The 23,836-nt window shown below is 39.0% G+C and overlaps 1 protein-coding gene across 3 annotated transcripts in view; it reads right to left on the reverse strand.

Annotated features, from left to right (window-relative positions):
- LOC127448728 (PEX5-related protein-like) overlaps positions 1-23,836 on the reverse strand; it is a 137,855-nt gene that overhangs the window by 41,484 nt on the left and 72,535 nt on the right. For 2 of the 3 annotated variants that reach the window (XM_051711492.1, XM_051711493.1), the window contains 2 exons: positions 21,855-21,959; positions 5,787-5,898 (listed from right to left, as the gene is read on the reverse strand). In XM_051711492.1, the coding sequence (XP_051567452.1) occupies positions 5,787-5,898; positions 21,855-21,959 (217 nt within the window). The remainder of the gene's footprint in view (positions 1-5,786; positions 5,899-21,854; positions 21,960-23,836) is intronic. The other variant, XM_051711494.1, reaches the window with a different exon arrangement.

Here is a 23,836-nt window from a genome sequence, read left to right on the forward strand (position 1 = left end):
AAATAAATCTGTGATTTCTCAAATCTGTGATTTTTTTTGTACCGCTGCTACAGGGTGTCTATAAAGTAACTTAATCCAACCAATAAAAGTATTCCTGAAAAGTATACATTTCCAAAATCTTAAAAAGATAATCCCATTCTACCATATCAAATGCCTTTTCGGCATCAAGTGAGATGGTAGCGACCGGAGATTGATCATTCGCCACTGACCACATAATATTGATGAGATGCTTGATGTTATCAGAAGAGCTACGGCCCCGAATAAACCCCACCTGATCTACATACACAACAAATCAAACTCCAGCCAGCAGGAGGAATAAGCACGAAGAACGAACAGATTAATCCACAGCTGTTCCAAATGAGTGTTATTCAATAGAACAAGCTCTAGCCGCTAGGCGGGACCAATACAAAAAGAAACAAAACCGGCATTCCGGTTCCCCAGATGGTCGAGTCAATTCACATGGAGGCCGCATAAAAGTATATACCATGACTTACACAATCCGTCAACTTTATAAAAGACATCCTTTGTGTGAGCATGTAGATATTTTGCGGTCATCCGTAGTGTCCACTCTCAAACTGGCTGGGAACTTCAATGCAAAAGTAATCTTTCATCAATGCAAAAGTTTCTTTAAGGAAAAGTGTTAATCCACAAAAAAACTACAGCTGCTCAGCGGAGCCAAAGCAAAAAAAAAAAAAAGAAACCAAAATGACGCCCAGCTTCCTCAAAAGCCAGAGTAAGTACAGCGAGTCGACCTCTCACATGAGAAACACCCAATGGTTTACTCACCCACTGATTCAATAAAAGACATTGCCTGATTGGGACATGTAAATACTTTGCGACCGTCCTTCGTTTCTATTCACAGTTTGGCCGGAAACATCAAAGCAAAAGTGATCTTTCGCTTATGTAAGAGTTTTTTACATTCCTTGAACCGAACGCGTTTCTCTCTCGTCGAACTCGCAAAGTCCGGGAACAAGAAAATATTATGGTTCTTCCAAGAAAGCTTCCCTTTGCTCCTCGCCTGGCGCAACACAAGATCTTTATCGGATGATCTCAGAAATCTGGCCAGAATCGATCGGGGCCTATCTCCCTCAGCAAATCTGTGACCTGGAACTCTGTGAGCTTGCTTGATTTCCAGCTTGTGGCCTGTTATGTCGAGCAGACTCGGGAAAAGCTCATCTAGGAATTTCACCATATCTCTGCCCTCCTCATGCTCAGGAATTCCAACAATTCGAACGTTATTCCTGTGGCTTCTATTCTCAAGATCTTCAAGCTTTTCAAGGAGATGTTCCAAATCAACTTTGGTCGTGGGCAGATTAGTGGTTAATTCCCTCTCCGAAGATTCCAGACAATCGATTCGTCTCTCAACATCAGTCACTCTTGTAATTATTACAGCGAGATCCTCCAAGTCAGCAAGAACCTTCGTCAACATCACCGACATGTTGGACAACTGATGCTGGATCACCTCTCCCGCTGCGCCATCCAAATCGAGTCCCCGGCCTGTAGGCCTGTCGGGGCTTTCATCCTGAACACGTAAGTGTCTTTTAATGTCTCCAGAGCCCGAGGATTTTGACTTCTTTGCCATGTTTTGCCTCAAATGTGTTACTGGGTATATCAAATTTCACCAGATTATAACATGAAAATAATAAAAAATTTAGCAAAGTGCGCAGAGCTTGTCACTCAAACGTCTGCTTCTTGCATGGCGTCCATTAAAACCCTCTAGTCCTGTTCTTGTATTTTTGTTTATGTTCCTGTTTTTCTCCATCGTGAGAGTTTTTGTTCTGTTTTATTTTTCAGTTAATAAAGACTCAGTATTTCATGCCTGCATCTGGGTCCTCCTTCCTGCACACCTGACATAACGATCCAACCAGTTATGGACCCACCAGGCATGAATTTTCTTTTGAACCCCGTTCCCCTATGTGCTGTAGAGTGCAGGTTAAGGAGCTGTTTGGACTTCGTCAGAGAGATCTTTCAGTGAGAGGGTATACACTGGTGAATTGTGAATTTCTGGTGTTGTCCTTGGGCCTAGAGGTCAGTCAGTCCTGCCTGATAGATCTCTTTATGGCGGGTCTGGTGAAACCCATCAAGTCCTGGGTTCCATATGGGAAGGAGGGGGAGAGTCTATCAGAGGTCATCAATTTGGCTATCAAGTGGGATGGTATCATCTAAGCCTGGACCTCTGGGGACCTCCTCTTCTCACCCCAGCCTGAGGACAACAATACCCTCTTACCGGCAGTGGAAGCCACGGTTGGCCTTCCTGCCACTTGGAAGAGGAGGAGGACTAGATGGTGCTCAATGCCCAAACCTGTGGCCAACCGCCAGTAGGCGGAGGAGCCCGCTGCTGACCACCAGGAGGCAGTGGGGCCTGAGGCCGTCGACAAGCCTGTCCTGTTCCCTGTGGCCATCGACGAACGTATCCTGTTCCCTGTGGTCAATGAGTCTGTCCAGTTCCCTGAGGCCATTGATGAGCCTGTCCTGTTCCCTGTGGCCATCGACGAGCCTGTCCAGCTCCCTGTATTCATTGAGTCCATCCAGTTCCCAGTGGCTGTCGACGAGTTTGTCCAATAGCCCGTGGCTGTCGACGAGAATGTCCAATCCCATGTGACCTTCGACGATCTTGTCCAGCCCCCGGTGACATTTGATGATCCTATCCAGCCCCCGGTGACCTTCGACGATCCTGTCCAGCCCCCCGTGGCCGTCGGCGAGCTTGTCCAGTTCCCTGTGGCCATCAACGAGCCTCTCCAGTCCCCCGTGGCTGTTGACGGGGCTGTCCAGTCCCCCAAGGCCATCGACGGGTCAGTCCATTCATCAATTATTTTCTGATAAATAATTAATTAATATGAAATATTATTCCACGAACACTGTCAATAGAGTTTAACTTGTATTAAACCCGAAACTTTCCTTATAAGAATAAATAACAATGAATTTATATTAGGTCTCACAGAAGTCCTGGGGGGCTCATGACACTTTAAAAAGATTTCATTTGTATGGGTAAAGACTTTTGCATAATGATTTTTGCTCATTGAATAAAGCAAAAAATTCAGAACTGATTTTTTCACCAGCAAACTGAATGAAAGAGGAATGCTGTGAATACAAGCAATTCAGTGACAAGATGATAGGAGACATGTGGAATCACACATCTGTGTGTCTGTAGCACACTAAACCATATCCTCATTATATAATGCATTGCCAGCTGAATCTACTAAGGTAAAAAACAAATCTCCAAATGTATAAACAGAGAGGTAATTAGATCCACTGTATGACCAAACAAAAAAGATGTCACTATATCTGAAATTTTGTTGCCTTCCACAGCTTCTATCCCATTCCTGTTAAACTACAGTCTAGCAGAACAGAGGTCTTCATAACCAGATGGACGTACAGTTCAGTACTGTACAGATGCCAACATTGGGTGAATGCATGATTCAAGCCTCAATGGCTTGATGGTACACCTTCTGAAATCTAGCACAAACATGGGCACTGAATCCAGGTTACCAACACGTGATTTTGTCTCTGCCAACCATACAAAGCAAATTGCTGGACAGGTCATGGACTACAAAAACCTGCCAACACAATGACATCCACTAAAACCTTCTGAATATTTCAGTCAGCCTAATTCAAACCAAATTGAATTGCATTAACCTGTTCCATAAATATTATGTAATCAAGAAGATGGTTGAACTCAGGATTGTGAAGCTTTAAGTAGTTAACCTCATGACCTTATTGTTTGTATATATTTAAAAAAATGCTTCAATTAAGATGTGATACAGACATTTACTGTGGTTAAATAGGTCGGTCTTGCTTTAAATCTCATCTTAAAGAAACAATGTAGGTGGCCTTGATAACATGATAGTCTGAAGGCTGCTGAAACGAAAGCAAAGCAAGCAGTGATTTTGTATTGCTAAAATCTCATTTCAAAGAGCTTACACTGGAGAATCTGCCAGAGAATAATAATTGAATTCAGAGGTATTCCTTTTCAAAGATTACAGCAGATCCCATTAAAGACCTGAATTTCCATTTCTATAATCAGCTCAATTCCTGATGGAGACAGACTCTGCTAGAAAAAGCATGGCATTCTTCTAATCATTAAATGTCTTAAGAATTTTAAGAATTTAGTTAAATTTCCACTAAGCATAAAAAGTGTATAGTCATATTTATAAACAATTGTTTATTCTCATTATTCAAACATATATAGTGGCACCAACAATAAACTTTAATGCAACATTTAGTTGGCATTTGCTTCTCTGGCTTCAGATTTCAAATCTGGCACTTACATTCTTAAATGTGCGTAGATCAATAACTGGCACTGTTACTATGTGTTTGACAGAGTGAAAATCTTTCATACTGTGTAACTACATCAGCACTTTGTGACATTTTGATTGCGGAACCTCAGTAAGCATTACATTCAGAGGCGTTTGTACAGTAATTAACAGACTGCTGCTTTATTACAAGCAAATCAAAAGATCCTCCAAATGTAATCTGTTAGTAATTATAATATGCTGTTTTCCCTAATAAGAAAGAGCTCTCCAAACTGTGTGCACAATCAGAAAGTGAAGAAGATACTCTCTGGGGAGTGGGAGTTGTTGTCTTGATTGCTTTGTGATATGCAAGCCAGGATGCAGGTGAAATAAATAAAGTTTTAGCTGCTCAAATTGTACTTCCCGTAATAGAATCTGTCTTTCAGTAAGAGCCCTCATATATCTTGATGAGCTTCCTCATTTAGTAATGTGTCTATCTGGTCTATTAATCAGAAGCGAAACTGTATGGGGGGGTGGGGGGTTGAATTATAGGTTGATACGGGTCACTCATATTGGAATGGGAGAATCGTTATGCTAAATATGGTTGCTGTAGAAGTGGAAGTCCAGTTTTAGTTAAAAAAGCCAATCACCTTTTTGGTAGAGACACTGCCTGTCTGTTTATTTGCATGATCACACAGTAAATCGACATGCTGCTTCCGAATGCTCATGTACCCTGAAATCGAACCCATTCTTCCGAATTACTGACAAGCAGCATCTTTGAAATTACTGACACTGGCACTATTCCCCATCAGATATTTTTTGCATCAATTCAAACGTGTTCACCTTTCTCTGTGGCGCTGATAGGACATTGCGCAAGCAATATCCCAGACGTGGGTTCTGGTCCCATGGAAACCAGAAAGTAATTGAGTTTATATAAACAATGCTGAGCGCAATCCAGAGGTTGAATTTTCACTCTAAAATTACACCTTTACTCCACTGATGGTTAGGTTTAGGGTTGTGGTTAGGGAGTAGAGTTAAAAAAATATGCATTCCTGTTGACTGTATTGTATCATTTCACCTCAACAACAGTTCCAGCTTCGGCCACTGGGGGCAGAGATTGGAATTTCGGGATGCACAGATCGATTTCAGAAGATAAACTTTTAACCTCCTGTTGCCCAATTCATAGAGTGATCAGTCTGTTACTTGAGAGTATATGCACTTTAGCTGTAGCTGACTAGTGTGAAAAATTGTCTTTTTTCCCATGATTTCAACTAAAGAAGCACAATTTATGATACCATCGTGGTCATATTTTACTGCTGATTTGAAAAATGTTATTTGATCGTTATCTTGACCAACCACTTTTAAATTGCAATGCACTAAACATAAAGAATTCTAATATTATCGAATGGTGTCTCAGATATCTAATGTTCTATTGCCAGTTCCATGCTGATTCTCTTTCATACACAGTGGCATTATTTTAATTAAAGTAAAGTTGAAGCACACTACACACAGTGGAGAAAGAGACTTTTTAGAGAAATTCAGTATCTTGGGTACCTGCTGTGTTGGAGGTTACTGGGCGGGCAGCTCCATCACATTTGGTCTCACAGAGGAAGTCATCGATAGAAGGGCTCAGCAAGGGACGGCTCTCTTGTTGCTCAATCACCAGCTGAAAAATCAAGCAGAAGAGATTAGTGAGAGCTACAATATGCACTTGGCCTTCTGTTCTCCTATTGTTTAAGTTGCAACCAGCCACCTTTGTACCATGACACACCATCTCTGCGTGAGATTTTAAATGATGGAAGTCACCTCTCTCTTCAGCCCCTGCCTATTTACAGAACTGAGATGACTATTCTCACCTTGGCCCCCAATGACACACGGCCCCTAACTTGAGGATACTTCCCCCTTCCCTTTCACACTTAAACAGAGGGAAAATAGAAAAATCATGAAGAGCAAATCTTGTGCTTGTTTTTCCATTTCGGTGCACATAGTAATTGTGTATGACTGTAATTATGAAAAGGAATGTGTCTTTATAATGCCTCCCATCAGTGTTCTATGTGCTACTATGATAGAATTTGTGTGTGTTCTCCTGAGAGACTGGCAGTGAGGTGGCCCGGTGTCTAACAGAATGGAAAAAACACATCAATCATCATCTGCTTGCTCTCATAGAGTTTATTCAGCTGTGTCACAGACTCATTGGAGGACAGCACTTTTGTGGTCAATGGGTATGTGTACAGCAAATCTGCATTTTCAGGAATAACTACCTCTCTTTTTAAAATTAAATATTTTTGTCAGGAACAAAATGCACATTTTCAACATTTAAGGGAATTACAATGCTTAATCTGTATCCTCAATGATGACATATTTGTTATTAATATATTTGAATAATTTGAGTCTTATTAATTTAATTAATTTAAACATTACACAATGACATTTTATGGAATTTATTCACAAAATTGAAATGCCTAAATCTTAAAAATACGCTTAAATATTTTTTCGAGTGTAGTTTTGTGTCCGTTCAAGGTGCAAGAACAAATTTCTGCATGAATTGTATGTAAATACACTCTTGTATGTAAATTGTATACAAATACATTCATAAATGGTCATATTCAATTCAGTGGGAGATTTTTATGTACGAATAGACTTATGAACAATTTGTCAACAAACAAGCACGGCAGTTCTAAGGTTAAATGCCCACTTTATTTTGCTCAAAGCGAAAATGCTAAATTTTAAACATTCTCCCAAGCAGATGAGGTTTTTAATGTTAATGCTCTAAGTTTTAAATCAACAAAACCTAACTCCCTATCCTAAACCTTGAACTTAAACCTAACAATGAAAAACAGATGAGGTTGTTAAAGCTGTGTGTATGTGATTCCATATTCAATTGCACCACTAAACGGAATTGCAAAAATAAATTTCTGAATACACCCCCTGTCTGCCGTTGGTCAAACAAAGAGATAGACCCGCCCCCACATAGACAGCCCGTGATGGAGCACTGCCGGTTCTGGAACAGCGGGAGAGCGAGATAAGGGGGAGCCGGAGACGCCAGTTTGTGAAAGAGAGAAGCACGCGGCCACGCTGCATGTGTGTCTGTTTATTTATGTTTTATGTTGTTTTAAGTTCATTTATATAATTACATCTTATGTTGACTGTTACAGTATTTTAAAACAGAAAAAGTTACATACATCAGCTTTAAGGTTCATTACCTTATCGAATTTTAAAACAACACAACCAACCTCCCTAACCTAAACCCTAAAACTATAGTGTCATAAAAAGCAAATATGAGATGAAAAACGCAATTGCTGAAGCAACCATGTCAGTGGTGTTACCACTGGTTCATGACACCCCTTCCTCGTGCAGCAAAAGCACATCTGAAGGGCACAGCCCTATGAAGTGGAATGCAGAGCTCGCTGTTCTGAATTCGTTCCCTACCAATGATGAGACTGACGCGCCACCTCCTCCTGTGGAGCGAGCGCCATCTCCTCTCCCTGCGAGCGACATATGTCCCAGGCTCTCTGAATTACGGTGTAGACCTATTGTCACACCAAAGTGCGATGCCAGGTGAATGGAGACTTCATCCTCAGACTGTCCTGAGGATTTGGGAAATATTCAGCAAAGCGGAGATCGATTTATTTGCCTTGCGGAGAGCGCCCACTGTCCCCTCTGGTACTCCAAGTCCCAAGCTCTACTAGGAGTGGACGCAATGGCCCACAAATGGCCTGTGAAACACAAATATGCATTTCCCCCCGTGTGTCTCTTTCATTCTGTCATAAGCAAAATCCGAGAGGACAAGGAAACGATTCTATTGGTTGCGTTGAAGTGGCCCAACCAGTCCTGGTTTCCAGAAATGATAATGATTTTAGATGGCCCTCCATGGGAAATACCACTGAGGAGGGATCTTTTCTCTCAAGCGTAGGGCACAATCTGGCATCCCCAGCCCCAGCTGTGGAACCTGCATGTGTGGCCCCTGAACGGGGCACGCTAAACGTAACAGAACTGACTCAGTCAGTTATGAACATCATTTTCCAGGCTAGAGCACCGTCTACATGACGCCTCTATGCACTGAAATGCAATGTGTTCACTAATTGGTGCTTTTCACACGGCAAAGACCCAGTGAACCACCCCATACCTGAAATTCTCACATTTCTTCAAGAGCGACTGGACACAGGGCTCACTCCGTCAACGCTCAAAGTTTATGTGGCGACTATATCTGCATATCACGCACCCGATGCCGGCACCTCTATAAGCAAACATGATTTAATCATAAAGTTCCTTAGGGGAACAAGGCAGCTGAATCCCCCTTGCCTGGCTGTAGTTCTGACCTAGCTTTGGTCCTAAAAGCGCTCATGGGGCCCCCCTTCGAGCCTCTGGACTCTGTTGAATTGCATGTGCTTTCTTTTAAGACTGTATTACTTCTGGCTCTGGCCTCAGTAAGATGGGTCAGTGATTTGCATGCACTGTCAGTCGACAATTCATGTCTGGAGTTTGGGCCGGATCTTTCAAAAGCCACTGTCAAACTCAGAAAAGGCTAAGTGCCTAAGATTCTAACCATGCCCATCAGAGTGCAGGTGGTTCACCTTCAACCCTTTTTCCCTCCATTTAATTCGGATGGGGAACAGTCATTGCATTTGTTATGCCCTGTGTGAGCGCTACACACATATGTTGAGCACACTCACCAGTTCACACTGTCTGGCAAGCTCTTTGTGTGCTATGGAGGACACACGAAAGGAATGTCCATCTCCAAGCAAAGACGGTGATCTGGATCGTTGATGCAAATTGCCCAATTGGTGTTAAAGCACATTCAACTAGAGGCATGGCCTCTTCATGGACATGGACAAACAGTGTGTCCTTACAAGATAAATGATTTACAGCAGGATGATTTACTCAAAACACATTCACTAGGTTTTACAACCTAGATGTGACATCTCTCATCGCTAGTCCTCTCTGTCTAGAGCGCTTGCTATTTCATTGGCCATACATACACTACCGGTCAAACGTTTTGAAATACTTGACTGAAATGTTTCTCATGATCTTAAAAATCGTTTGATCTGAAGGTGTATGCTTAAATGTTTGAAATGAGTTTAGTAGACAAAAATATAATTGTGGGAATTATATTGTGACATATTAATTTATTTCATTATAAAACTAAAATTTAATAAAAAAAATGACTTGGAATAAAGAAAAGCAGCCAATAAGTGCCCAACATAGATGGGAACTCCTTCAATACTGTTTAAAAAGCATCCCAGGGTGATACCTCAAGAAGTTGGTTGAGAAAATGTCAAGAGTACATGTCTGCAAATTCTAGGCAAAGGGTGACTACTTTGAAGATGCTAAAATATAACACAGTTTTGATTTATTTTTGATTTTTTTTTATTCACAACATAATTCCCATAGTTCCATTGATGTTATTCCATAGTTTTGATGACTTTACTATTATTCTAAAATGTGAAAAAAAAAAAAAATAATAATTATAATAAAGAATGAGTAAGTGTTTCAAAGCTTTTGAACGGTAGTGTACATTTATGCTCCTATTTTCAAGTACGGGCTCCCTGTCATTTTACACAACCACCTGAATTCAGGCCGTTGTATCTCCCAAAGTCACAAGCACTTTCATTATAAATAAAACTTACTTCCCGACTGGGTTCATGAAGGTGTTAATTTATACTATATGAAGTGCGGCGTGATGGGAATCTGTTCCCCATAGCGTCAGCTTAGTGATGCAATGTCAAGTGTACTGAATCGTAAGAGAACGTCTCGGTTATGTATGTAACCTCGGTTCCCTGAGATGAATGGAACGAGACATTGCGTAAGCTGGCCATACTACAGACTCAGGGTTTTTTGAGGTGCGAGCAATGCGCTCTTTGTCCCTCAGTCAGAAAATTCTGAGGAATAGTGTTTGTGCGCCCACTTTACTACCGGATAGCTTCAAGCCTAAAGGACCGAGCTTAACACCATAGCCAATACTGGTGGTATTGTAGAAAGGTTTCAGCTAGGTCATGTAGAAGGACAGTCCCCATAGCATCATCTTAGTGACGCAATGTCTCATTCCCTTCATCTCAGGGAACCAAGGTTACATACGTAACAGAGACATTAGATAGTGCTTGTAATATGATTGCAGTGGCCATTTGAACACCTGCCTTGCACTGCGCACCAGAGTTTTAATGCTGGCCAACATGTCCAGGAATTATAAAGTTTGCCGGATAAACTGAAAAAATCTGCTCATCTCATCTCTAAGCACGCACATTTGAAGCTCTGTTAATTTAGGTATTACACTAAATTACTTTGAATTCTGCTTGTAATATCATGTTTGTGCTTAGATTAAATGCAAGTATAATTAAGAGAAATGGAGCATGTTTTAATACACTGACATAGGCCTAATGATTAATGTGTCATTATACCAGAGTCTCTCCCACGAAATCCAAACACAAGTGGTCAAATAAAGAAGCATAATACGACCAGTTATAACGGTGATGTGTCTCGCTTGTCCACTTCTGATTGAATCACCTAAAACGGGTGCAAGCCATTCTGTTATGTTGTTAGTTTACATGTTATCACGAATTAACTCTCCCGTTGAGTTTGTGAAAGAATTTCGAGATCTACTCACCTGTTAATCAAACAATGCGCTAAAGGAAGTATTTTAAACTGGCATGCGAGACGGGAATAACGCAGGCTGCTTTTGAACTTCACAAACTGTCAGGAAAGTCCTCCATGGCAGCGCAGCGCAAACAATTTTTTAATTTGTCGGACATTTCCAGCTAACGGAAACCCTTCTGTGCACAGTCTCCAAGGTTCTGTCACAGTGTCTCTGCATAATAATGTGTCTAATAGTGCACTAGCCACTGCAGAACAGCAGAAGATGCTGGAAACCTGCAAGTAATCTACACTGTCATTAGCCAATTTAATCCCACCAAACGGGGTGAAAGGGGTCTAAAAGGAGTTGTTGATGTATTTTACACAGAGTTGTAAATTTTAAATGACAGTGCAGACTTTTTATCACATGAGTGGTGAAAATAGTCACATTACCAGAGCTATTTAATTCCACTGTGCTCCTCTAAACATAATGTCTGTTAAAACACCATAAAAGGAAGCAAATATGCCGTCATAATACACATACAACTATATATACTGTATATATATATATATATACAGGTGCATCTCAATAAATTAGAATGTCGTGGAAAAGTTCATTTATTTCAGTAATTCAACTCAAATTGTGAAACTCGTGTATTAAATAAATTCAATGCACACAGACTGAAGTAGTTTAAGTCTTTGGTTCTTTTAATTGTGATGATTTTGGCTCACATTTAACAAAAACCCACCAATTCACTATCTCAAAAAATTAGAATATGGTGACATGCCAATCAGCTAATCAACTCAAAACACCTGCAGAGGTTTCCTGAGCCTTCAAAATGGTCTCTCAGTTTGGTTCACTAGGCTACACAATCATGGGGAAGACTGCTGATCTGACAGTTGTCCAGAAGACAATCATTGACACCCTTCACAAGGAGGGTAAGCCACAAACATTCATTGCCAAAGAAGCTGGCTGTTCACAGAGTGCTGTATCCAAGCATGTTAACAGAAAGTTGAGTGGAAGGGAAAAGTGTGGAAGAAAAAGATGCACAACCAACCGAGAGAACCGCAGCCTTATGAGGATTGTCAAGCAAAATCGATTCAAGAATTTGGGTGAACTTCACAAGGAATGGACTGAGGCTGGGGTCAAGGCATCAAGAGCCACCACACACAGACGTGTCAAGGAATTTGGCTACAGTTGTCGTATTCCTCTTGTTAAGCCACTCCTGAACCACAGACAACGTCAGAGGCGTCTTACCTGGGCTAAGGAGAAGAAGAACTGGACTGTTGCCCAGTGGTCCAAAGTCCTCTTTTCAGATGAGAGCAAGTTTTGTATTTCATTTGGAAACCAAGGTCCTAGAGTCTGGAGGAAGGGTGGAGAAGCTCATAGCCCAAGTTGCTTGAAGTCCAGTGTTAAGTTTCAACAGTCTGTGATGATTTGGGGTGCAATGTCATCTGCTGGTGTTGGTCCATTGTGTTTTTTGAAAACCAAAGTCACTGCACCCGTTTACCAAGAAATTTTGGAGCACTTCAGGCTTCCTTCTGCTGACCAGCTTTTTAAAGATGCTGATTTCATTTTCCAGCAGGATTTGGCACCTGCCCACACTGCCAAAAGCACCAAAAGTTGGTTAAATGACCATGGTGTTGGTGTGCTTGACTGGCCAGCAAACTCACCAGACCTGAACCCCATAGAGAATCTATGGGGTATTGTCAAGAGGAAAATGAGAAACAAGAGACCAAAAAATGCAGATGAGCTGAAGGCCACTGTCAAAGAAACCTGGGCTTCCATACCACCTCAGCAGTGCCACAAACTGATCATCTCCATGCCACACCGAATTGAGGCAGTAATTAAAGCAAAAAGGAGCCCCTACCAAGTATTGAGTACATATACAGTAAATGAACATGCTTTCCAGAAGGCCAACAATTCACTAAAAATGTTTTTTTTTTATTGGTCTTATGATGTATTCTAATTTTTTGAGATAGTGAATTGGTGGGTTTTTGTTAAATGTGAGCCAAAATCATCACAATTAAAAGAACCAAAGACTTAAACTACTTCAGTCTGTGTACATTGAATTTATTTAATACACAAGTTTCACAATTTGAGTTGAATTACTGAAATAAATGAACTTTTCCACGACATTCTAATTTATTGAGATGCACCTGTATATATATATATATATACACACTGGTGGCCAAAAGTTTGGAATAATGTACAGATTTTGCTGTTTCGGAAGGAAATTGGTACTTTAATTCACCTAAGTGCCATTCAACTGATCACAAAGTATAGTCAGGACATTACTGATGTTAACAACAGCACCATCACTACTTGAAAAAAGTAATTTTTGATCAAATCTAGACAGGCCCCTTTCCTAGCAGCCATCATTCCAACACCTTATCCTTGAGTAATCATGCTAAATTGCTAATTTGGTACTAGAAAATCACTTGCCATTATTTCAAACACAGTTGAAAGCTATTTGGTTTGTTAAATGAAGCTTAACATTGTCTTTGTGTTTGTTTTTGAGTTGCCACAGTATGAAATAGACTGGCATCAATATTAGGTCAATATCAATATTAGATCAATATTAGGTCAAAAATGGCAAAAAAGAAACAGCTTTCTCTAGAAACTCGTCAGTCAATCATTGTTTTGAGGAATGAAGTCTATACAATGCTTGACATTGCCAAAAAACTGAAGATTTTATACAAAGGTGTACACTACAGTCTTCAAAGACAAAGGACAACTGGCTCTAACAAGGACAGAAAGAGATGAGGAAGGACAGATGTAAACAGAACTAAACTAGTTTGAGAAATAGACGCCTCACATGTCCTGAGCTGACAGCTTCATTGAATTCTACTCGCTCAACACCAGTTTCATGTACAACAGTAAAGAGAAGACTAAGGGGTGTAGGCCTTATGGGAAGAATTGCAAAGAAAAAGCCACTTTTGAAACACAAATCAAAAAGAAAAAGTTAGAGTAGGCAAAGAAACAGACATTGGACAACAGATAATTGGAAAAGAGTGTTATGGATCTTAACCCCACTGAGCTTTTGTGGGATCAGCTAGACTGCAAGGTGTGTGAGAAGTGCCCGACAAGACAGCCACATCTATGGAAAGTGCTACAGGAAGCGTGGGGTGAAATGTATCTGGACAAACTGACAGCTAGAATGCTGTCATTGCTGCACGTAGAGGATTTTTTGATGAGAACTCTTTGAAGTATTTAAGTTTTTTTTTCAAATTGTAATATAAATTTTTCACGTTATTAATATTCTGACTATCCATTGCAATCAGCTGAATGCCACTTTGGTGAATAAAAGTACCAGTGTCTTTCCATAAGAGCAAAATCTGTACATTATTCCATTATTCCATTTGGCCACCAGTGTGTTTGTATATATGTATATATATTCTGTATATATTTTAATCGCTTGACAGCCCTAGTTCTGACCTAACGTGTCATATACTGTATCTGGATGTCAAGAAGTCAAGCACCATTTTGCCATGTTAAAGAGATGATTCAGGTGTCTGGATCACAGTAGTGCAAGTGATACTGTACAGTCCTGGCAGAGTGTGTTATATCACAGTGGTCTGCTGTGTCCTCCACTGTATAACGCTCGTAATCGGTGGTAAAATAAATGTTATTTAAAGAGATGTCTGTGTACATTTTTAATCAAACATATAAGCGGTAATTTATCAAATGACAATCAAATGATGGAGAAGAGCATTATATCCTTAGAGCATTTTATACTGGCCTGCAAGATCAGAATTTTTAGTGCAAATTACAGTCTGCAGCGAATTTGTGGGCGCGTTCGAGCTGTTGCCTGATCTGCATCATTTCTTCAGTGAATCGGGTGCTAAACCAACGAAGACAACGTACGTGTGCAAATAACCAACGCTTTTATTGGCCGCAATTCATTCTTAGTGAATTCTCCCCTAATTCTTTGATTTTTGATAAATGTATTTAATTAACATATTCACTGTAATGGTTTATAAACAGGTTTATAAACGGACCACCAGAAAAACCTTTTCTGTCTACCACTAATATGAATAGGATATTAGAAGAATGCATCCCACTGTGGTGTTCTGAATCTCTGAAAAATGTTAAATCCAGAGTTTCTAAGTCAAAAGCTCACCACTCTTAAAAACTCGTCCTCTCAAAATTGAGCATCCATATATTCAAAATAATAATATCTCACATTTTAAGTGATCACCTCTCAGTTTGTGGCATTCTCTTTTTGTGTGTGTGTGCAGTAAAACTGTGGTTTGCGGATCTTAAGCACGGCCGTGCTACTGCAGCATGCAGCACAGACGGAACGTTACCTTGACCCTGAAAGCATGTCCATGGCCACGTGCTAAATTTTGAGTGCTCGAGATTTCACAACAGCAAAGTAAATAAGACTCATTGTACTCTTTATTTTTCTTTTTTTTTTGCAGTCCTTAATATGCATTTTTTTGTGGATTTTCCAAGTGCCAGAGATTAAACTAAATTATAAAAACTACCGCACTGCACAGCTTTTGTTCTGCAGTCTGTCCGATCATCTAGGGTGGGCATACGAACCTTTAGGGTGGGCAGTGCCCACACTAGCCCACCTGTAGACACCCCCCCAAACCATGCCATTTTGTGGTTCTTCTATGACACTTTCAACTCACATTTCAACTCCTTGTGGGTATAAGCAAATGTGTGTGCGCTTGACTGATGTAGACATACCAAATGTGTTTTTTTCTTCACTTAGTAAAGCTCAGTAAACCCTCTACCATCTTTCCAACAACTGCAAATCTCTTGATGTCCCTTCAGATTACATTGTCATTAAATAAATCAGACTGGGTTTAAAAAAGAAAAAGAAAAACTGTTTAGCAATGTGACTGCAGTCATCTGTTCTAATTACAGGAATGGGCTTCGTCTCTATAATAATTCCCATTAATGTCAGCAACACTGTTACATTTGTGCCAAAAGTGAAGAACAGTTTTAAATTGAATACAAGGGACTCATCTAATTTAGGAGCAGGGCCCAAAACATTTTCAAAATATTCCCCTCACTCATTATGCCACTCATTCTGATGGCATGTACAATGGAGGATGTTATGCTTTTATTATAAGGCTAAATTAAAAGTGAGCCCCAATTGTAGTGCACCTATATCGTAATAAAATATCCAGACTGGAGATGATGTTACATAACACAGCCTGACACTTAAAAAAAATGTGTACATCAGCAAATATTAGCTGTAAAATAAAACCTCTAACTCTGTTTCAGTTGGGAGGTCAGTATTTTATATAAATCCCATTATTTTGCCTGAATTTTTTGACTATTATTTCTGAAACAAGCTTTTTGCAAAACAAAGAAATAAAAAAAAGTTGTACTAATTGCTAAAAAGCCAGGCAAAAATGACAGTTTGAAGACAAAGTACCATCATTTCCTTCACTTTCTTCAAACATGTACAAGGTGTTGTAACAGCAGGAGTTCAACTTAGGTGACATCAGGCATTCCAGCCAGCAAAACAATAAATCTCCTCCCTGACACCAGCAGAGCCAGAATTGTCTCTGCAACCCAATTAAGACTGCTGGGTCAGCGTTCTGGCAGAGACTTTCTCCACAGGAACGTTTTCCCAAATGCTCATGCTGACCAACATACGCTGCTCTCATTATTCATGAATATTCAGTGTGTATTTCAAAGCTCCTGTCAAGTTAGAGATCACAAAGCCTTGTACAGTTAGTTGTTCAGTTTGAGAGTAGAATGTTTATGCTTTGGATTGAAATTGTCGAGCACATCTAGTTTTTGCTTTTGCTTTTTGCCAAGAGAAGTATAATCAAATTTTTCTATTTATTTTTTCCTATGTCTACAGTATATTCTACAGTAATTAATTTCTGATGGACTTTTGTCTCTATGGTCATATTTAAGCCCTGAACTAATTAAAAAGGCATCCAAGGGAAACTAGAGGAGCCCTCAATTAAGCAAGTCTTGATAAGGTCAGAGTTTTCAATCAATTTGTATTTCCTTTCAGTTTGCTTTAAATGACAAACATACAACAGTCCATTAAATTAGGCAGTATTGTTGAAGCTTCTGTTCACATTAGAACCCACATATAGGGCAAATGGATGTGACATGAAATCACCTGTGTTTTATTTTACAACCGGCTGCATTCTGACAACACAGCTGGTAATACATTTCTAGTCCCATAATAAGTGTTCTTGCCATTTTTGCAGGAAACAAATGGCATGTTTCCTCTACAAGCAACATGCAAACTCTGGACATTTTTCAATCTGGTCTCATAGATTCATGTTACCTAAATTTCTGCAAAATGACTGTTACGTGCCTCGGTGTCCCGGCAGTTTACGATGAAATAAACACTAGAGGCGCAACAACAATGACTTGTTCACACAAATCACAAGTAAAATGCCAGATTATCAGTTCATATATACTTTTTGCCCTGTTCCTCACATAATGCTGTCATATGACATATAAACACTTCTACTATAGTGTATGACCTGTAAGGTGATGCATTTTAACGTTTGCATTATATAATCAATTACATTTACAAGACTGTTTTCAGCTTGATCCAAATCCATTGTAGCTCAACTGATACAGTGTTGCACATGTAATGTTAAGGACAGGGGTACGAGTCCTGACGAACATTAGGAGCTTGAAGTCTTTATCTCCTGTCTTTATCTCCTTAAGCCCATTGTTGTTATTTAATTCAAACCTTCCTGCAATATGAGAACATTTTAATGTTTCTGCTTACACTTGTCATTAAAACTGCTTGTTACTTTTATTTACTGCAGCTTCCATCCAAAACATCATGCACTCACAATGGCACATTAAATTGTCCATCAGAAGATACAGCATAAAAGCATTAAAGAGCACCTATTATGGTTTTTCAAATATTATCTTTCATGTAGTGTGTTATATAGCTGTTTGTGAATGTAAAAAAGTCTGCAAAGTTGCAAAAACCAAAATGCACGACAAATGGAGTTATTGACTCCCAAAAGAAAGAACCGATTAACACCTGAAACGAGTCGTTAGTAATTCCAGACTTACTTACTGTAATAACCTCCATAATTTGGTAACAAAAAATTGGCTGCTCGCGAACAGCTTTGACCCACCCTCAAACACTACACTAACCGGTAGACCAATCACAACAGACTGGGACATCTGACCAATAAGAGCAAAGTAGGCTCTCTGAAAGGAGTTTAGAATGAAACAAAATTAGGCACGTTTAAAAACCATAATAGGTGCTCTTTAAGGTGAAGAACGCATTACATTAACAGCATGTTACAGTAGATAGCATTGAGTGGTGCTCACTATAAGCTCAAACAGAGTGCAACCTGAGGTACTTGACATTCAGTCAAGACTTGAACGTCTAGGTCACATTCTTTGGCTTTAATTAGAATATGATTATTCATGTAATGCAAAATGTTCTATTCTGGAATTGTAACAGCATTGTGGGTCTGATGTCCCATCTTGACATGCTGCTTCAAGGCATTTAGACCTGTGGTAATATTATAAATCTGATTACCTTTCCTGACACTGCAAAGTTCACTGGAATACAAAATGGCGAGAGTAATGTTGTTTGAATTCTCACATTATAGGATTTTTGACATATACAGTAAGAAAAGGAGTGTACTTGTTCTGCTACACTTTATAATATCCCAACCATTTTGTACCCTTTTTATTTTTTTCTGTACAAAGTGCATCATGTCTTTGTGTTTGAGCTGAAAGGCAAATCCAGAATTATGTCATGGAAAACTTCAACTACTTGTGTCACGTGGACTTAGCTCCTGGTGATAACTCCAAGATATTGTTGTCAAGGGAACCTGGAACCAGTTTAGCTAGCGGGAGTCTCAAGGAGGAGGGTTAGGGTGCTAGGTCAAGGGAGGTATAGGCTCATGTGAGGCAATTAGTGTTATAAATAGCATGAACATAAACAACTGCATTACATATGAAGAAAGAGGGGATATTTGGATGTGATAGCCAAACCAGGTTAAAAGCAAAAATAATAATAATAAAAAAAAAAATAATAATAATAATACAATTTTGAGTGATATGCTCTTTGTGAAGTCTGTACAATGAACTGTACCATTAATATGACATTTGAACCAAAAGTGTGCAACAAAAGCAAGGTTGCTCATTTGCTGTTGGTCAAGTCCTGAAATAAACACTTCAAATGCACAAATAAGGATGCCTTGTTCTGATAAATGGCTAAAAGTGTTTCTAGTTCACCCAAAGATGAAAATTATGTCATTATGTACTCACCTTCATGTTGTTCCAAATACCCATAACTTACTTTCTTCCATCGAACACAAAAGGAGATGTTATGCAGTATGTTAGTCCAATTCACCATTCATTTTCATTGTATGGAAAGAAGATGCAATAAAAGTGAATTATGACTGAGACTAACATACTGCATAACATCTCCTTTTGTATTCGTAAGTCATAGGAATTTGGAACAACATGAGTACAGTACATGATGAAAGAGTTTTCGTCTTTGGATGAACTGTCCCTTTAAATGCAGTATTAAATGCACACTTTCTGTTAATTATTTATATATAAATTTTTTAGGGCAGATGTTAAATGTCCATAATTCAAAATTTTTAGGAACAGGGAGACTAAGAGGTCATAAATTCTCAGCATAAATTTATTCAGGCCTTAAAAAAATATATATTACTGAATAATACCCAAATACACTTCGGAGTGTCTATCAGCTATGTGCACCCTAATAGCCTGGTGGAACCACAGAAATATACGACGAACTAATCAATAGACGTTGCTGCTGTGGTGTGGGGTGTAAAGACGTGTATGATTGTGATTGTGTACGGTTGTCCTAGCGACTGCAGTTCGAATCCGTGTTTTGTACCACTCTTTTTTCCATCCGATTTCCTGTTTCTACTCTTAATATTTCCTTTAATATGACTTAAAATAATAGATAAAAATGACTATAAATGTTGATTTCATCGCAGTGATTTGGTCACAGTGAATGTCGGGGAGTGCAGAGAAGGGTTTGATCTGGAGGTGGGGTCTATCGATCGCACACGTTCCCATGTGAAACCATGGTTACTGTAGTAAAATCAAGATTATTTTTTCTAAGTTAAGGTTAAGGTTAGGTTTAGGGTTAAAGGTTATTGCAGTTTGTCTGTGGGACTCTAAATAAACACAATAAACACACTGCAGTGATGCCCATACTGTATGTTAGTATTTAAATATGGGTGAAAATAGTGTCTGAAACTATTTGTACCAGGGTGCAATTAGTATCAACCATTATTTGCATCAGGGTTGGGGTGCAAATAATATTTGCCACTATTTGTACTGGGTGTAAATAGCATATATCATTATTTGCACCAGGGTGCAAAAAATAGCATCTGCCAATAAACTTTGCCAATGAAATCAACAGTTATGTTTTGTCATTTATATCCTTGGGTTGTTTTACAGACTAAATATAATGAGGGGATAAAAGTTCCACATTGTAGTATAAAGGACAATATTGATCTGATAATGCTCTGGCACCAGCATTGACACGACTTTACACAGAGGAATGATGTTGTGCTCCAGATTCTGTAATTGATCAGTAGACTACCTCACCTGATCTGAAAATGAACTAAACTTTCTATTATGGACAAAGCAGAAGTACAGTTGGCTTCAGGTCATTTGTCTACTAACTCAACTGCTTAGAAAACATAGAACTTTGCATAGGCATCTCTGAATCATCACTCATTTAGTAAATGATAAAGCAGTGGAGACCAGTTCTACTGATTGCAATTAAAGCTTAGTAGCCTATAATGCAGTTATTGCAATTGAATAGTTCAAAATCATAATCTATCTTACATCAGTAAACACAGATAGACAGTAGTTTTACACACAGACACATGCACACACACGTTTACTTATAAATACTACAGGATAAATTAAACAAATACCCTACCTCTTTATTTATGTATAGATGTTCCCGAATTCTGAATTTGGGAAGTTTTAGCTCACTTTTGGGGACCATTTTGTCCACACACACACACACACACACACACACACACACACACACACACACACACACACACATGTTGGTGCAGCTATCATTATGAGGACACTCCATAGACATAATGATTTTTATACTGTACAAACTATAGATTCTATCCCCTAACCCTAAACCTAACCCTCACAAAAAACTTTCTGCATTTTAACATTTTCAATAAAACATAATTTAGTATGTTTTTTAAGCGATTTAAATTATGGGGACACTAGAAATGTCCTCATAAACCACATTTATAGCATAATACCCTTGTAATTACCACACACACACACACACACACACACACACACACACATACACACACACACACACAAAACTAAAATTATTATAATACAGAATGTGTCATAGAAAGACCACACAGGCAAAAAGAAGACAAGCTATAAAAGCTATGAGAATGGCAATGGCAATTTCTGCAATGTATTTTTGCCCGAAAGGTAAATACATTTGGTTTAAATCATACTAATCATACCACATCATTTTGTTAGCTGCATGTTAAATAAATGCAAAATAATGTTACAGTAAATATACTATATCAAATTAGATAAATATCAATATTAGCTTCTTATGAAGGGGAATATGATTTAGAATGTGTAAAGTATATGGTGAAGTATATGCCTATATTAATTGTATTCCATACAGAGCAAGATAATTACATATTTTGTTGTGATTGCTGTAAATTCCTGGGTTCATGAACATCTCTAATGCTTTAAGCTTTTTCAAAGCTCAATTTAAATCTATGTGTGTCCCAGTGTGTCCATCTAAAATTACCATTTCTATTGTCCCTATTCTATTGCCTGTTACAAGTCTTGCATGATGTGAGCAGCTCCATTTTTTACCCCATAGAGCAGCTCTGAAAAGAAAGAAAACAGCCTGTGTGAACTGTTTTGTTGTAAGTTTGGGATGTCTAATGGTAGAGACACACTGTGATATTTAGTTAGGCTTAAAGGGGGAGTTTTACATGCGATGGTTAAAGCCTTGTCATTGGTTCTCATCACCAGCAAGAATGGAGGTGCTGTTTAACTCTTGCGGTAACTGCAGTAGTTCTGCCCACCTTGTTTGTCACCGTGAGGAGGGGTTTGCCTTCTGAGGACGCCTTATTGGGTATCTCCTTCAGGACCATGGCAACAGTCTTATCTGCAGCCCTAGAGTCTTTCCCCTACAACAGTGAAATCAACAATGACTTGTGTCAGGACAGAATATTTTTATTTTCCATGTATTATTCGTCCTAAATTGGTAATAGGCTCAAAGATTTATATGGTAAAAGATTGATATGGTTCACACGGAGTGTCAACAACACACAGCAAAATGAAACACTGCTAGAATCCACACATGAAAACACATGTATGGGGCCTCAATATATTCGTAAGAGAGGGTAAGGGTAAGAGAGCATCCTATTGCTCCAAGGCCAAATTATATAATGGGTTAGACTGATTTGAAAAGCGGTACAACATTCAGCTTCGCTTTACTCATGACAACAAAGACCAAATACACTGCCAAATTAAATCACACATGAACCTTTCAAATATACACATATATGGGGGGGGGGGGGGGGGGTGGTTAAATTGGCTTTACTGGGAAATACATTTTCACACATTTCTCAATCGAAGTTCCATCCACCTTTGCATTTCAAATTCTAGTGTGGTGATGTGACTTCAGAATTAGATTAGATAAAGATGAAATATAAAGAATCTTTGCAAAACCTTGTTATATTACTGTAAAAAAGAAAGAAAAAAAAATCCACACAGCTTACACATTAAAACTTTCCAGCTATCTTACCCCCTCTTACCCGATAAAATGTATTCCCTGACAGTCCAATCTAGCATGGTTCTGCCATTAAAGATAAGAAAAGTAATCTGTCTCTGTGAATCAGACTGTGTCGTCATTCTTAAAACAAGAACCACGTGTTCAATTCACTTACTCTACCCTGTGATTCTTAGTCTTAGTGTTCTATTGCCACTGTGTGTGCATGACCTCAGAGACATCTCTCCAGAGAAAAACACTTGTCTGCAGACAAATTCAAAAGTCATGTGATCAAGTCTTGGGTCTTGGGTAATTTAAAGTGTAAGTTTAAACTGAAGTAGTCTGCATCTGGAGGACTTCTTGTTGTCACCATTGTGTGATTGACTTTGTCATCTGCCATTGTCTAGACTGTCCTGTTTCGTGATTTAACTTTGGATGCTTTTGTGATATCAGTGTGTTCCAAAATTCAGCCTCAATTATTGTTTTTGAAAAGAAACAAATTGATTGCTCGTGTCTGCTGGGAAACATTGTAATCCAGCAAGATTAATGCAAATGGAAAATGTATTCATTCTTTTGGTCTGAGACATGGCAAAATATAGTTGTGATGAGGAGGAGGGTGGGGCCGGGCCATGACAATGCACTCCCGGCCCCCAATCGGGCTAATCAGCCGAGGAAAGGGATAAGTGCAGCGAGATGTGGCAGTTCGAGAGAGAAAGAGCCACACGCAGCTGCCGTGTGTGCGTTTATGTTTTGTGTCTTTTTGTTTAAGTTTAAATTAAAATAGTACTTTGACTGTTCAGCCGGATCCTGCTTCCTCCTTACCCATTTTAACCTTGTTACAATAGTGTATTGAACAAAAATCTAATTGAATTGAAGCAATTTAAGGTCATTATGTAAGAACATGTGTTAGGTGAATTAAGCTGGAAAAAAGGGAACAAAAATAAAACAATGTGCCAGATCATTTGGTTGTACAGTATAAATCCCATCAATGTAGATTTGCTGAGATGCTGCATTATTTGGATCACTCCACTTGTCTACGTTCACGGCTTTCCAAATATTGGTGGGGATTTTGATTAATCCATAACTTTGATTTCGTACACTATTTCATACAAAGAAGACCTATACTATATTTCTGCAGATCATATCTTTCCAGTAACAGGTGGTGACAAATGTTCGTAATTTATGTTGAGAGGAAGTCGTTGGATCATTGATTCAAGTGATTCATTAAACAACACGAGTTGTTCACTACAGAAACAATGAAAGTGACTGAGAATAATTTGTTCTCTTAAAGAC

This window comes from Myxocyprinus asiaticus, chromosome 12, assembly GCF_019703515.2.
Source record: "Myxocyprinus asiaticus isolate MX2 ecotype Aquarium Trade chromosome 12, UBuf_Myxa_2, whole genome shotgun sequence".
NCBI lineage: Eukaryota > Metazoa > Chordata > Actinopteri > Cypriniformes > Catostomidae > Myxocyprinus > Myxocyprinus asiaticus.